This window comes from Canis lupus, chromosome 1 (assembly GCF_003254725.2).
Source record: "Canis lupus dingo isolate Sandy chromosome 1, ASM325472v2, whole genome shotgun sequence".
Lineage (NCBI taxonomy): Eukaryota > Metazoa > Chordata > Mammalia > Carnivora > Canidae > Canis > Canis lupus.
In genome coordinates this window covers 31,156,816-31,172,874 of record NC_064243.1, presented here as the reverse complement: position 1 = coordinate 31,172,874, position 16,059 = coordinate 31,156,816, and the positions used below count along the sequence as shown (strand labels likewise).

Below are 16,059 nucleotides of genomic sequence, written 5' to 3'. Positions count from 1 at the left end.
TATTGATTAAAAGTCATTTTTTGGTGATCTTATTTATTGAAGCTGTTTTTTAGCATTTGATTATAAGAATTTCAAGCATTCAGAAAAGTTTAAGGAATTGTGCCTTAAATACCCAAAATGCCCACTGCCTAGGTTGTATAATCCATTTCTTTCCATTTATGGGATTATTGATTGCACTTTTTCTGGAAAAGGATTTCTTTTTCTTCTTTTTGAGACATAAAGGGATCTAAAGCAGATGATTATATTTATAGTAAGTTTGTCTTCTAGGGAACTTTCAGACTTTGATAAAGATGGAGCATTGACACTGGATGAGTTTTGTGCTGCTTTTCATCTGGTAGTTGCTAGGAAGAATGGCTATGACTTACCAGAAAAACTCCCTGAAAGCCTAATGCCCAAATTGATTGATTTGGAGGACTCAGCAGGTAAGATTGGGAACTGAAGGGATCTGGTTGCAGGCCTTAAACATAGCACTTGATTCTTTTTTTTTTTTTTTTTTTTAAAGAATTTATTTATTTGCTTGAGAGAGAGAGAGAGGGAAAAAAAAAAAAGAGAGAGAGAGAGAGGGAAAGAAAAAAAAAAAAACCCTCAGAGTCTGTGCTGAGCACAGAGCATGTCTCACAACCCTGAGATCATGACCTGACCTGAAGTCAGGAGTTGGACGCTCAGCTGACTGAGCCACCATGTGCCCCAACACAATTCTTAAAAGCAAAATCAAGATAGTTATTAAAACTCAAGAACATAGATATTTCATCAAGAGCAAGTAGATTTGCCATCAGAGTATGATATACAGGCTGAACTTGGATTAATGGTTTGTCTTATTTAGTTTTAAAGAGATAAATAATACATGCCACTACTTCACTTTATACTTTTGATTTGCTGAGATTTTACGAGCATCTCATGGTATCTCTGGTTGTTTTGCCACCCCTTTAATTACGTTATGTATTATCTGGGGTGAGCAAGGTAGCCTGTCTGCATCATCACCATTTTTCCATTGAATACATCTTAATTTATTGAAGGATGATACCTGGTTTATCATTAGACCAATGCAATATGCAGGCATTTTTCTTTCAAAGGCCCAACTCTTTCCTTCAGACTATAAAGAAATCTGGTAATTTTGTGTTTGATTATTAGATAGGTGCCATTTTGTTACCATGTTTATAAGAATGCTTTTGTAAATGCCCATATATACTGGTAGCTTTCTTAAAAAGGAAACAATATAAGGGTTAAAGAAATAAATAAAATTCAGAATGAATAAAAGGAAATCTTAACGTTAAATTCTTAATGAGCCTAATTAAAACTTAATTATTGTTTTCAGTTTTCTTATCTAAAATTTCTTTTGGATGTTTTAATGGAAGGAATTTTATACTTTTGAAAGAAAAGTTAAAACAGAATTTGGCTCTCAAAAGGACATTTATCTATTAGGCAGTGTCTGTTTAACCCAGAAATGCACATGATCTGACCTTATTGCCTAAATTATACAGAAGGAATCATATGCATGTTATTAATCTCACAAAGAGAATAATCTCGATGGTGTTAAGAATCTGAGTCAGCTTCTAGTTTTACTAATTATTCCTGTGACCTTGGGCAAGTTCTGACCATTTATTCTATTTTTTCCTTCTGTTTCTCCACCTGAAATGTGGATTTGATGCCATTCATGTTTCAGAACCTGAATTGTACCCTGACTTTTTATTAATGAATAAACTGATGAAAAATTTTAGCATTGATTTTATGTTTTTTAGAAATATGATCCTATGAGACTCCTAGATTTTCCTGATCATTTCAGGTAGTTATAAGGTAACCTCTAACTTGAGCTGAAAGCTATTTTTGTTGGTAATTTTGCTTCAGAGTACTTTGATTTGCCTAATTGAGAAATAAATAAAAAGAACTTTGTCTAGCTTATTTGATAGTAGCGAAAGGGAGATGAAACTTTAGTAGCTGTACCCTTGGTGTATCATTTTAAAAATTGGTCCTTGTATCTAGAAATTTTCTGTGACTTTAGTTCTTTGAAAAATGATAGCATACTAATACAAGAAAATAAGTTGAGTTTTTTTCTGTTACGTTATTCTCTAGAGACTTGTCTGAACCTGTTATCTGTTGCATTCAGATTGGTAAATCTGGCTATTGCATGTAGTCAGTGGAATTTTTTGTTTTTTATTTTTAATTTAAATGAATTCTGGTTCTTCGTAAATTTGATCTATTGCCTGAATTTTAAATTAAAGCTCATGATTGAAGAATTTCTTTTTTGGGGCCTTTGTTTTTTTAGACCTGTTAAATCTGTATGGCAAAAAGACACTGGGTTTTTTTACCTGCATTTATCTGTATACAATTGCTTTAATTATAATTTTAAAGATTTCAAAGAATCAGATAGTTTATTCCCATCCCAACATAATATTATATGGTTTTCTGACCAAATTTATTATAAACATTTGGCTACACAATATTAAATTCAGATCTTTGCCTGCTTATAAATTTGGAATTCAGTTAATTTTGGGGTGAAACTGATTAATCTTTTTTTTTACCTACTTCTCAGAAGCCCGAGATTCATAGTACATAAAGCCCTTTGAATATAGAAACTGTCATGTGACACTGTGGATCCATCAGTATCCACAAACACAATTTAAAATAGCTGTGTCTTTAGAAGTTCACTTTAGAAGTTTTAGACACTAAAAGTGAAATACCCAAACAGTTTCTTTTGACTGATCTGAGAATTTATCGTAGGTATTCCCTCTTTGGAGGTTTTCTGACTGCCAGGCAAAAGTAGTTTCTGTTTTCTCTGATCTCTCATAACATGTCCTACATGCTGCTTATTATGGCACATGTATCATACTGAATCCTGTTCTTTCTTTCCTCTTTCTACTACCTCAGTGAGCTCCTTAAAAATACAGGAAATGCATTCTACTCTTTTAGTATCCTAAGGATAGCACTTTGCCAGGCATGTGCTAAGTTGGTCAGCAAATATTGAATGAATTAATGCTAAATATGTGCCACTTTTAAAGAAGAATATTTTTAACACATTTCTATCTTTGAAATATAGCTGTTACTATATTTTGTGATATTGGGGGACATACTAAAATATTAGCTCTACAGGTATTCTGCATTGGCAATTTAAATAACTTCTCAAAAAGCAAACAATGAGTAGTGGTGGCTTGAGTTAATAGCCACATGGAGTAACAAGCTATGCTTTTTGTAGGCATACAGACATGGTTGGGGACATATGTAACTTTTCCAAAATTATTTGACCAGGTTTACAGTTTAAATAGCAGATAAAACAGAAAAACTGATGATCATAGGTAGAGTGTTTATGTGGGCTTGAATCAAAATACTTAATATTTAACATCAGCACTGAATTTGGCACCTAGAGGGAATACAAAGGAAAACTTGGTTTTTATTGTTTTAGCCAAAAAAAGCATACAAAAATTCATCTATGAAAACACCTTTCTGAAGGTATTACTCAAAGAAGAATGTTCATCTTCTTTTTTTTTTTTTAAGATTTTATTTATTTATTCATAGAGATGCAGAGAGAGAGAGAGAGAGAGGCAGAGACAAAGGCAGAGGGAGAAGCAGGCTCCACGCAGAGAGCCTGACGTGGGACTTGATCCAGGGTCTCCAGGATCATGCCCTGGGCTGCAGGCAGTGCTAAGCCGCTGCGCCACTGGGGCTGCCCGAATGTTCATCTTCTAAGAATGATTATCTACTTAAAAATTTTGAGACTAAAGTGATCTGCTAGCCTACAATAACACTATATCTTAAAAGGACAAAACCAAATGTATTTTGATGCCATCTATACACCTTCAACTCAACCCACAGAGATTCCTCTTCAGACCATAGTTGCAATGTGACATACAGCTTTTGTGATTATTTGGTAAATATCTTTCTCTTAAATTAGCCTGGAGGTTACTACCTGCCTGGGATCCTATCAGTCTTGTTCATTATATCTCAGCACCTAGCAGGATGCAAACTGAGTGTAAAGTAGGCATTCGCATTTTTGAAAAGACTAAATGGCTGAGCCTCTTGTTTTATTTTCTTATTTTTTAAAGATTTTATTTATTTATTCATGAGAGACACAGAGAGGCAGAGACACAGGCAGAGGGAGAAACAGACTCCATGCAGGGAGCCTGATGTGGGGCTCGATCCCAGGACTCCAGGATCACACCCTGGGCCAAAGGCAGGCGCCAAACCGCTGAGCCACCCAGGGATTCCCTGAGCCTCTTGTTTTTAAACTGTTTTCTGTCTTGATAGCACATTACTCATGAGCAATTCAGTAATACCTGGTTGAGATGCTCAGCGCAGGAGAGGAATTGTTCCCTGTTCTGTCTCCTCCTGCATCGTCACTGCCTCACATAGTAAATTTGAGCATGTTTCATTATTGCTGATTTGGTACATAGCATGGATCCCCAAACTCCTAGCAGTCCTAACAGGAATATTTTTAAAGCCATAGACTCTTATGAACAGTTTACCAAAAATCTGTACTCAAAACTAGCGTGATGCTAAATCACTGTTGAGTTTTCTCTTCATCCAGAAACTTTTGACGTAGAAAAGCCAACACAAATAACACATGTAGATAACTGTTTTTACCAAGTACAATCACAGTATAAGCATCCTTGATTTTTTTTTTTTTTTTTTGCATCCTTGATTTTTATTTAGAGTGTTGAGCAACTTTGCACTTTGTCACATATAGGGCTGTCTCATTCTTAATCATACAGTGTATCCCAAAAGATAAATAAGCTTTAATTTAACCAGTGCCTTGATGGACTTTTGGGTAGTTTTTTGACTTTACCTTTAAAACAGCGCTGCCAAAAAAAAATACATATATTTTTATTTTATATAAAGAATCATAAATCTTTATTTTTGAAAATTCACTCTTCCAGGTGCCGTTAGTTGCAGAGGAAAAATAATGAAAATATGCCCTACTAATAGTCATCATCAACTTTACACTGAGGAATTGCTTCAAGCACGCCGACATCCCCATATACATGGGGATGCTGCCTTTTTTTTTTTTTTTTTTTAAGATTTCATTTATATAGTTATATGAGGGACAGACAGAGAACAGAAGGAGAGGGAGAAGCAGCTCCCTGCTGAGTAAGGAGCCTGATGCAGGGATGTAGGGCTCGATCCCAGGACCCTGGGATCATGACCTGAGCTCAAGGCAGACACTTAACCAACCGAACCACCCAGGTACCCCAGATACATACATTCTTAACACTAGTGTCATTTCTTTCCAGATAGTTGGGTATTGTAGCTGACAAATCAGGACAATTAAAGATATTGGCAAAAACACATCATTTAATGAAATTGGCCAAAATAGTTAAAACTCCCAAAATTTCTAGCAAAGACATTGACAGAGAAGGCTAAATAATATTTGAAGAAGAAAATTTCTACAAGAATGACCCAATAGGAGCTTTAAAAGATTAGGGCTTACATATCAGGGGATTCATAATACTCCTTGGGAATAACTACTGATACTTTTAATTCTTTTTTTGTAAAAAAGGACAAATTTTGTATTATAGAAATAATAATTACAATTTACAATTGTACTGCAAAAATCAAAACTGAAGTAAAGGACAGCTGTCTTCCTCTGTTAGAGAACTCCATGTAAATAAATGGGAGCCTTGTCATCTTGCTCAATATTGTACATTTATTTAATGTATTTATGTATAGGCCCTCAGTAAATGCTCACTGATTGAATTCTTGCTTTTACTAATTTTGCCACCAAATTATGCCCCAAAATTGTAACATCTTTTATTCTTTGGTCTTCATACTCATTTTCACAATGTTCTGTGTAAGTTTTGAAAACAGCCCTAATTATTTTTCATTATGAAATTTTAGTTATCTCAAGTAGATTAACATTAGGTAGACTTCTTCCATTTTTAGTTATACTTGGATAGTGGGAACCTCGTATCTGCAGGTAATAATCTTTGAAGTATAGTAGCCAAGTCAAATAATAGTTCCTATAAAATGCTGACCAGTAATACAAAAAAACAAAAAAATCAACAGGTTACAATTTAATTAGGATTTGAGTGAATGTTTTTTTCTTTCAAACCGTGTTGCACACATTTTTATCTTCACTTTAAAAAAAAAGAATCCTTGGTTTCAATTTAAAACTAATAAACTTCTATGTAGACTGTATAAAGGTCTGCATTACTGAATAAGTTTCCATTTTAATTAAGAAAATTAAAATTAATTTTGCAAATATAATGTAATTTTTTGATGGATATGATACCGTTCAAAACAAAGTGTATATCTTAAATTCTTTAATTTCTCTTTTCATTTTCATTGCTTATCTGTATCTTTTTATTTTAAAGATTTTATTTATTTGAGAGGGAGCACGTGAGAGAGAGTGAGTATGAGGTGGGGGAAGGGCAGAGGGAGGAGAAGCTGGCTCCTCCCTGAACAAGGGAGCTGGATGCTGGGCTCCATCCCAGGGTCCTGGGATCATGATCTGAGCCACCCAGGTACCCCTGCTTATCCCTGTCTTCTAAGTATGAATGAAAAAGGTACCATTAGTACTTTTCCTTGCAGACTTAAAAGTTTATCCAAATCTGTTAATTTTTAATTTTAGGGACTTTTTCAGGTAAGAATAGTATTCACATTTCAAGTAAAACATGTAGTTGTTTTTGCTTTTGTAAAGCTACTAAATGAGTTTTAAACTATGAGACTTTAGGAAATGTATCTATTTCTCTAAGATTAATAATAGCTGCAGTCATTTTTGAAACAATGCTTAGCATGTTGAGTATAATACTGAGAAAATAAACCTAGAATATAACTGATGCTCTTTCACAAAGAGGTTGTTCAGCAGGTACCCAATATTGAGCTGAATCTGGGAACTTCTCAGAATCTTTGGAGGCTAGAAGGGTGAAAACTACTGATGGTGTTTTTATTTTATAGTGTGATCCTGAAAATGAAGTTTGCACTCTTTTAATACTACCATTTCTCACTTTAAATGTAGATTGACAGTATGTCAGTGTGATCACACTGGGTTGTATTTTCCAGACACACTTTTATACATGGAGATACTCTTTGCATAAAAGCCCTTTCGGGATTTAGGTTAACAAATAATTTAGGCTCATGCTCTTCTTTTTCAGCCCTGATGCTCTGATGATGTCAGGGGCAGAGCAGAACCCTCAGGAGGGAGGCAGGGTTGACACAGTGTTCCAGCAGGAGGCTAGGTTGGAACACTGCATCAGGTAAGAGTAAAACTACACCCCTGCCTCCGAAAAGATACAGTCTCAAAGACTAACTTTTGTGTGTGGGCACGAAGCTCTTTGTTGGAGTTTATAGGGAGCCAAGTTGAAGGAGGTGCAGTTTATTTACAGACCTGATACTTCTCCTCGGACTCATGACTACTAGGATGTTACCTTTCTAGAACATAGGTAATTTGTTTTTTTTCTACTACTATTTATTGTTCTAAATATGAAACAGGAAAGAAGCAATGTGTAATTTTGCTAATTTATTCCAGAAATAATTTTTGGACTTTCTAGGACAGTAATTTTTCAAACTTTTAGTCTTAGGACCCCTTTACATTCCTAAAAATTGTCATAGACTGCAAAGAGCCTCTGTTTATGTGAATTAGATCTATCAATAGTTTACCTTATTTTTAAAAAGTTACCCTATTAGAAATTAAGACTGATAAATTTTATGCTTTATTTTAAAATAACTATAGTAAACCTTTACATACTAACAGATATTTTTAGGAAAATAATTACATTCTTCAGAATATTTTTTTTTCTTAAAACATTATAAAAAGGGTGACAATGTTTAACATCTTTTCCAATCTCTTTAATATTTCGGTTAATAGAAGACGGCTGGATTCTCCTATTTGCTTCTGCATTTCCTGTTGGATGTTATTTTGTTTGAGGAAATTGACAAACTAAGTGCTGAGGACCAGATTCAGTCCCCTCTCTTTGTACAGCTCACAAGCAGAGTGGTGGTGGTGGTGGAGTTTTTAATCAGTGGGGGGGCGGGGAGCAATATTTCATGATACATGAAAATTATATGAAATTCAAATTTTAGTGTCCACAAATAAAATTTTATTGGAACACAAACCAACCTCATTCCTTCCCGAATTATTTATGGCTGCTTTTGCGCTGCAACAATTGAATAGTTGAAGCAGAGACCATATAGGCAGCCTGCAAAGCCTAAAATATCTATTATCCAGCTCTTTGTAGAAAAAGGTTGCCTGTACATGAAGAAAATGTGTCCTTAGTGGTAAAAGGGAGAAGTGTTTTCAGATAATTACAGATGCTCTTTGGTACTAACTCCAAAACTCAACAGATGGCAATTTCTTAAAGGTTGATTGTAGTGTGAAAGCTGAAACCATATTAATGAATTGTTTATACTGTTACATTAAAATCCACATATCCCTCTTGCACTTTGAATGAATCTTTTACCCCACAGCATGATTTTGTAACATAGTGCATTGATTATAGAGTATCAGTTCCAGTTCGTGGAGTTATACAAATCTTTCAGTTGTTGGGGCATTTTATTATAAAATATCAAAAAAACATTTTTGCTAATATAAGCTATCTTATCAAAGAAGTATTGGACAGCTCTTGACAGTATGGACATGGATTTTTTTTCTAAAGTTCATATTTTTGCTAAAAGCTCAAACTTTGAACTTTGTCACTTGTAACAAGTATTGAAGACACACACACACACAAATATTGAAGACAGTCGGTTTCCTTGAAATGATAGGCTCATTAAATTAATTTTTGAAAAAAATGCCTAATACCCAAGTCTGAATAATTATAGTTTATCAGCTATTCTTTCAAGAAAAATGGTGTTCCAGGAAATTAGCTTACAACTAATCACACAAGTACTTTTCCTTGAGACAACCATAATCCTAGGTGCAAAGCAGAATGCTTTATATATATTTCCCATTTTTGCCATGCAGAGTATTAACATGCGTTTTCAGGGTTGAGATTTAATTGAAATAATTTTTACTGTGATAATTATGGGCATTCTTCAGTGAAGTTGCCATGCATGTTTATTTTAACTAGAATGTATGGCGGTGAAGAATATAATGACTAACGTACTTTAGTGCCACTGCCTTGATTCTTGCTGATAAACAGCAGTTTTACCCACCATTGCTTTTGCATCATCTTATAGGTGCCAACACAGGAAAAAAGCATTATTATCATTACAAAAACAATTTTGACTTTTCAGACTCCCTAAAAGAGTCTTGGGGATTCCCCCAGGAGTCCATGGACTACAGTTTGAGAACTGCTACTCAAGGAAAATAACTCTTAGCATAACAATGAAGTGTAATTATTTGGGAGAATAACATTTTACTTCTCAGCCTCAAAGAGGCTGGACCCACTGCAACTTTGTACCAGTGAATCCAAGAGATTCAAACAATTTACCTGAAATTGTAACTGCCCTGAGGTGGGGGTAGGATGCAGTCTGATCTTAAATTTGTAAGTGGAAAACTAATAGAAAGAATGTCTGGAAAGCCAAACCAGGGCCCCAGGTTCCCCTATGGTGGCATTTAAAACTTAGCTGATACATTGTGACTTTAAGTAGGTTCTTTGAAAATTATTCATCCTATCTAGTTAATACTATTTTAATTCTGTTTTTCTTCATTATTAATACCTGCTTTGGGGCATCTCTTATAAGACATTTCTTCATTCTCCACCTCCATTTCACTTTCAATCGACTTAGTCAAATTTATAGCTATTATCTTCCTTTTCTTAACTCCTTTCCCTTGGTTATCATTGAAAAAAAATCCATAATTTTCATTCATACTGAAAACCACAGCTCTCCCCATGAGGGATTTACCGTTATGATTTATCATAAATAATTTTTTCATTAGTCTTTAAGAGCTTTGTCTTCATTGAATATTATTGGAAGCATTGGTTTTATACTACTTCAAGACATTTATTGAAAAAGGGATAAGATTAAGAAGAGCACCTATTCTTGGTCTTAGAAAACAGGAATTTATCAAGATATGATGCTGACTATAAATTAGAACTTGCAGTGTGATGAGAATATAAAGAAATTACATTAGGATCAGTAAATGGGAGAAGTGTTTTAAGATAGACAGAAAACAAATAGGGTAAAGAGAAATTTTGAGAACATAAAAAATATCAGTAAGTAATTTTTGTTTTAGGAAAATAACAGTAAAGGAGAATGAATTTAAAATGAAGGAGAACCTGAAAACAACTCAAATAAATACTTGAGTGTATGGTATGTATTAGGTCCTAGTATGTTAGGCACTAACATGTAAAGGATTTATTTATGAATAGATTGAAAGGTAAAAACCTACACTGCTAAATTATTATATGGCTGTTTAGGAATTTTAATTACAGTGCTAACTAACATTTAATGGCAAATGTCTTTCTTTCTGATGGAGAAACTCAGGTGCTATTTTATTCAACTTGCCCATGGTCAGTGAGATAGTGACAGATTTTAGAATCATATTTTTGATACAGGTTCTCAACAGATTAGATATTCCCCATTATTTTGGCAATTTATGTGATTTTCAGATTGGGATTGTATTCCAAACCACATACAATTTGGAAAGCTTGGATTGAGAATTTAGTTACCATTGAAATTCCTTCTGTTTTTACATTGTAATGTAATTTTACGTTGTAATGATATAAGTTGGTTCAGTGACTTTGCTCTTTGCCCACGCCTGGGACTCTTCCTTTTCTTCTGCTGTCTGCCTTGCCAATAGATGCAGCTTTTTGGTAACAGAGGAGATTTGTAGAGAAACTGAATGAATTAGTTATAAATCAGTAGTTCCCAAATTATATTCCAAGGGAATATGGAGGGATTTTGTTTGATAAATGGTCTGTGTTTGGGAAAAAACTGATTTAAATAAGGTTTATTTGCTCTTAAACATTACAAGTCTTTGATATACAGATATGCATGGGGATGTCCAACAGGGATAGAGTATCCCCACATTTATTTGAACAAAAAGCCTAACTTTTTAAAGCATCTTAATGATTAAATATTCCATGAAATACACTTTGGAAACTGTTATAAGATTATTAGAAAATGATTCAAAGCTTGTGCCCTATTGCATTATTGTTATGTGTAACACTCTTTTCTGTTTATGCCTAACTAGATTTTATTTTCATGGAAAGCAATGGTTTTAAGTAGACAATAAGTAACAGGAACAGGTATTGCCTGATTGATTGTTAAAATGATTGGGGAACATAAGGAAAGTCAGACTATAAATCACTACTTGTAAAACTCTTCTGTTAGATTTTCTTTTATAAATAAATATTCCTAAACTAAACTCTGTTGTTTATAGATAATTTCTCTGTTTTTAAATTGCAGATGTTGGAGATCAGCCAGGTGAGGTAGGTTATTCAGGCTCTCCTGCAGAAGCACCTCCAAGCAAGTCACCATCAATGCCGTCACTAAACCAGACTTGGCCTGAGTTGAATCAGAGCAGTGAGGTTAGCAGAGCTTCCCTTTTCTTTTACTAACTTAAACTGTTTGAAGGTAAGAAGTTCCAGGCAGAGTAATTTCAGCACATATATAGCTCTTTCGATATGCATGCACAGTTGAGAGAACATATCCAATAAGACTGTGATAAATGTTTATAATTATGTGACTAAGGTTTTCAAAGTACTTTTTCACAGTGAATACTATCATTTGGTTTCCAGCACTCATTCCTGCTAAAACCTTGTGAGTTAGATGAGGCAGACACATGAAATCAACCAAAGGGTGGTATCTTGGCCTTAATACCTCTTAGCCAGTGAGGGACTAGAGCTAGGCTTTAACCACAGGTCCTTTGAGATTCACTCAGCTGCTCCACCCACCATATCACACTCCTTCCCCTTTCTGTAAGCAGGATATGTGATTATATATTTGCAATCTTAACATTGGAAGTGGTGTGTGAAAAGTCACTAATCCAGTTTTCCACAGAAGAAAGCATTTTCTACAACTCAGGCTATTTATAATTTATTCTATGTAATACAAAATGGAATGATTTCACTGTTAAATGCAGTGGTTAAAGAAAACTGGTGTAAGATCAAGCACAGCTTGCAAAACAATGAAATTCGAGATGAATACACTGCTCCCCTATCACTTTGGAACTCCATTATAGAAAACAATAGAAGTAGGGCCGCTCTGATTAGAGAGATTGTCTGAGGCCCCCAGTCTCTTAAACCTTAGTGCTCTGTAGAACTCCTATTGAAAACTGTTCCAGGCTGCTTAGAGCAGTTTTGTGAACAAGTCACTTTTTTTATTATAATTTTTAATATCACCTTTATAGTGCTACAAATTTCAAAGTTTGCTGACTTTTAGGAAAAAAATTCCAAGCTTTCTATGCTTTCCGTATATTTTAAAGGCTGAAAACCACTGGGTTAAAGCAACACTAGTTAATTTTGGACAGTTGAAAAGCAGAGAAGTAACTGGCCAGTTTAAAGTACTTCTTGCTTTTGGACATGATCACAGATACCTGTGTTGGAGACATTATAGCACATTTATCATAAAACAACTGTTTAGGTATTTTTTTTTTTAGAGGGAAGAATTAAGCCTTAAAAGAATTTACTAATAGAGAGGCTTTATAAAGAGTAGGATCAGTTTTCTTGAAATCGTTAATTTTTGCTGCATTTATTCATTTGTCATTTTTTAAAAGCACTATCAGATTAAGAGTATTTATATTCCTTTGATATCAGTTCATAAATAAAAGCAACTCTAAGAAGCAACTGAATTCTAAATCCCATCTTCATTCTAAATAAAAATTGCAGTGTGATCATTCAAGCCTCATCATGGCGTCCCTTCCAAATTCTGATTCTAGTAGTTGCATTTTCCCTTAAATATTCCTAGCAAGTTTCATTTGTAGTGTTGCTAAAAAGTTCATGAATGTCATAAATTTTTTTTACTGTATGTGGAAAATCAGAATGTTAATAAAACATTGATTTTGATACATTTCAATAATAATATTTTCTAAAAATACCTGAGGATATAGAATTTAAATTATATTTTAACTTTCTACCACAAAACACTAATACTCTTTCAGCAAACACTTATTCAGCACCTGCAAATATGGATGGAATTTAACACTAATAATCATCCCTAACATTTATCGAGCACTCTTGATGTGCCAGCTCTGTTCACAAAGCTCTTTACATGTACTAACTCCTTGCATCTTCACAATAGTCCTATGATACAGGTATTATTAATCTTGTGTTAATAGATAGTAAAACTGACACACAGGTTAAATAACTTGCCTAAGGCTGTATAGCATAACTGGGATTCCAGCAGCCTGGATCCAGAGCCTGCGGTCTTAGCCATTATACTAAAGTTACAAAGATCAGGATGCTCTCTGCTTTCCAGGTAGCTTACGTACAGTCTTACTAAAACTTCATGCCGCCAAATAGAATAGGTAATACCTATTTTATGGTGAAAATCTTCTACATCTAAATTTTTCTCCACAATTAAGTAATTGGGATTTTAAAAATTCCTTTGTTTACCCCTACAACAGTAATTATTGAGAAAACTAATTATACTAACATCACTGAAGTGATGCCCCTTGATAAAAGTGAATTATTGTGGATTTTCTTTATTCAACAATCACTTTGCATCAGTATTAGTTTGTTGAAAGATTATATTATCTATTTTTATAGATAATTTTCATCAACATGTTTGCTAATAATTTCTACATGTCTTCTCAAATAGAGTATCACTGTTTTAAATAGTAAATCGAACTTTGAAGCATAAAAATGTATACTTTTCCATACTGAATTATAGAAAGGATTTTGGTTAAATGAGTAGGTGTGTCTGTGTGTAAGCATTTGTATGTATATACTGTATATGTGTAGATGTTTTTCCTTCTTCAGAGGATAACCGATAATTCTTAATCAAATTTAAATGATTTTAATGCAGTTTTGATATAAAATCTTACACTATTTTATTACTAAGATCTTCAAAATAAATGGAATTTACTAAAATTAATGTTATCACTCCACCTATTCTAAGAGGTCTAATACTTGTGTACCTCTTTTAGAGGAGTAGTATTTCATATCAAAATCAGTCTTCTGTATATAACACCTACTCAGATGCTTCATTTGCTCTCATTGTGGCCGCAGTCTGATTTTTCTAGCATGGGGTAGGGGACGTTGCCTGAGGCAGTTGTCTTGTGGTCTGGCATGGCCCTGTGTGTAGTGCGGATTGCAGGGGTTGACTTGCTACAGATGGACAGAAGCTCAAACATATATTAATTCCAAAAATCTTTTCATTTTATCTCAATTACGCCTTATTAAATATCTATACATATGTATAAATTATGTGCACGTCCATAAATAGAATCATCTTTCAGGGGTCGCACTGGCAAGTCACACTGACTTGCTTTGTTTTGACCAGAATTTTGGTACACAGGGTACATTAGCATCACCAAACCAATACATTAATGTTAGAATTTTGAAAGAAGGATTTGAAGTAATTTTTTCTCTAGACAAACCCCTTTACATTTTTACTTTGTTACCATTTGTACCACTTAGATTCTGTTCCTATTTTATGTTTTGAGTTTTAATTCTGTGAGACTTTTAGTCTCTTACATTGAGATTGCAATAAATTGTTATTATACGTTTGAATTTGAAGCTGCTCACCTTACATTATAAGATGATCCACCATAGATAAGTATAAAATGTTTATGGAAAAACAGAAATTATGGAATTTTGTCAGGCCTTTGAAACACAACTTGCAGTGCAACCTCTGAATTACTTTGCTAAATCTTCTCCAATGATCTTTTACTCCATCTTTCTCATCATGCTGACTTGTCTCTCCTCTGTCTGTTCAGCAGTGGGAGACATTTAGTGAACGCTCTTCAAGCTCACAAACTCTGACCCAATTTGATTCTAACATTGCACCAGCTGATCCTGTAAGTCAATCACTTAGCTTGCTTGTTTGAAATTAATTTTATTAACCCAAATTTCCATTCATTATGGTTTTTAGCTGATATGCATGATTGAGTGGAGTGCTTAGGGGGGAAATGGTGGCAGGCTTTTCAATTTTTGTGTGCTTAATGGTGGAAAGAACATTTTTTTTTTAATCATTTGTATTTTCTAGTTATTTTGATGGGAGATAACTGTATGTTTTTAAATCTAGTACATGTGTCTAAGGAAGCATTTTGTGAAAATTGAGCTGACCTTGTTTTGATTTGCTAATTAAGTGTATGTTAAACATATACTGTGTATTTCATAGTAAACATACTGTGTATTTCAGTGCAATGACATTTAGTAAATACTATTATTTGTATGCTTATACATCATGTAATATGTACTTTATATGTAAATATGCAATGTCATCTTTTATTTTAACAGTCCAGATGGTATGGCTTTGACTTAATTAGTATGTTGAGTTCTGTTAAGAGAATCAATTTCAGCAAAAAAAAAAGTTGTTGGTCACAGATTGCCATTGTGCAAGGGACCCTCTGTCTTGTCTTCCTGTGGCTCACTGTGTTGCTTTGAAAATGCTACAAAGTTCACATCCTGATTTAAAAAGTAAATTCTGTCCCCACAGAATTAATTTCATATATGCCCTGCCTCTCCCTCAAATCATTAGAAAACTTCAAAACCTTAGCTATTAATCATTCTCTTCACTGTTCACTCCTGCTTGTCCTTTTATTTTTTCTTTTAAAGAGAAGGATATAGTAATAAGCATCTTTCAGAAAGAAAAAAGGAAGTAAGTAGGAAGGGAAGAAGAGAGTAAAGGTAGGATTTTTTTAAAAATGAGTGAAAAGATAAAGTGTCACAAGACTTTTTTTTTTTTTTTAGATGTTTCTGATCAAAGAACCATTAATTTTTAATATAGTAATGTCCTTATTTAGTGTGGATTTGGGAGAAATGGCACATAAAGATAGCAGTACATCTTCAGTAGTTTAAATTATTGGATCTTTCATGTGCTTTATAATTTTAAAAAGTTGGTATCTATTTGTGAAATAGGATGCTGTTACATTGAATTCAAACAGATAAAATATGGAAGTGTTTTAAGTGTCTGTTTTCATAGTTTATTAATTATTTATGGGCCAATTAATATGTAGATCATCTGTGCCCTTTGCTTCTTTTATTGCTATTTTGAAGGCATTAATCTTTGGTTTCAACCTGA

The 16,059-nt window shown here is 33.8% G+C and overlaps 1 protein-coding gene across 8 annotated transcripts in view; it reads left to right on the top strand.

The window, feature by feature from the left end:
• Positions 1–16,059, top strand: part of REPS1 (RALBP1 associated Eps domain containing 1) — an 82,750-nt gene that overhangs the window by 47,312 nt on the left and 19,379 nt on the right. For 5 of the 8 annotated variants that reach the window (XM_025422410.3, XM_025422409.3, XM_025422407.3 and 2 more), the window contains 3 exons: positions 268–422; positions 11,281–11,402; positions 14,753–14,833. In XM_025422410.3, coding sequence (XP_025278195.1) covers positions 268–422; positions 11,281–11,402; positions 14,753–14,833 — 358 coding nt within the window. The remainder of the gene's footprint in view (positions 1–267; positions 423–11,280; positions 11,403–14,752; positions 14,834–16,059) is intronic. The other 3 variants (XM_025422412.3, XM_025422411.3, XM_025422408.3) reach the window with 2 other exon arrangements.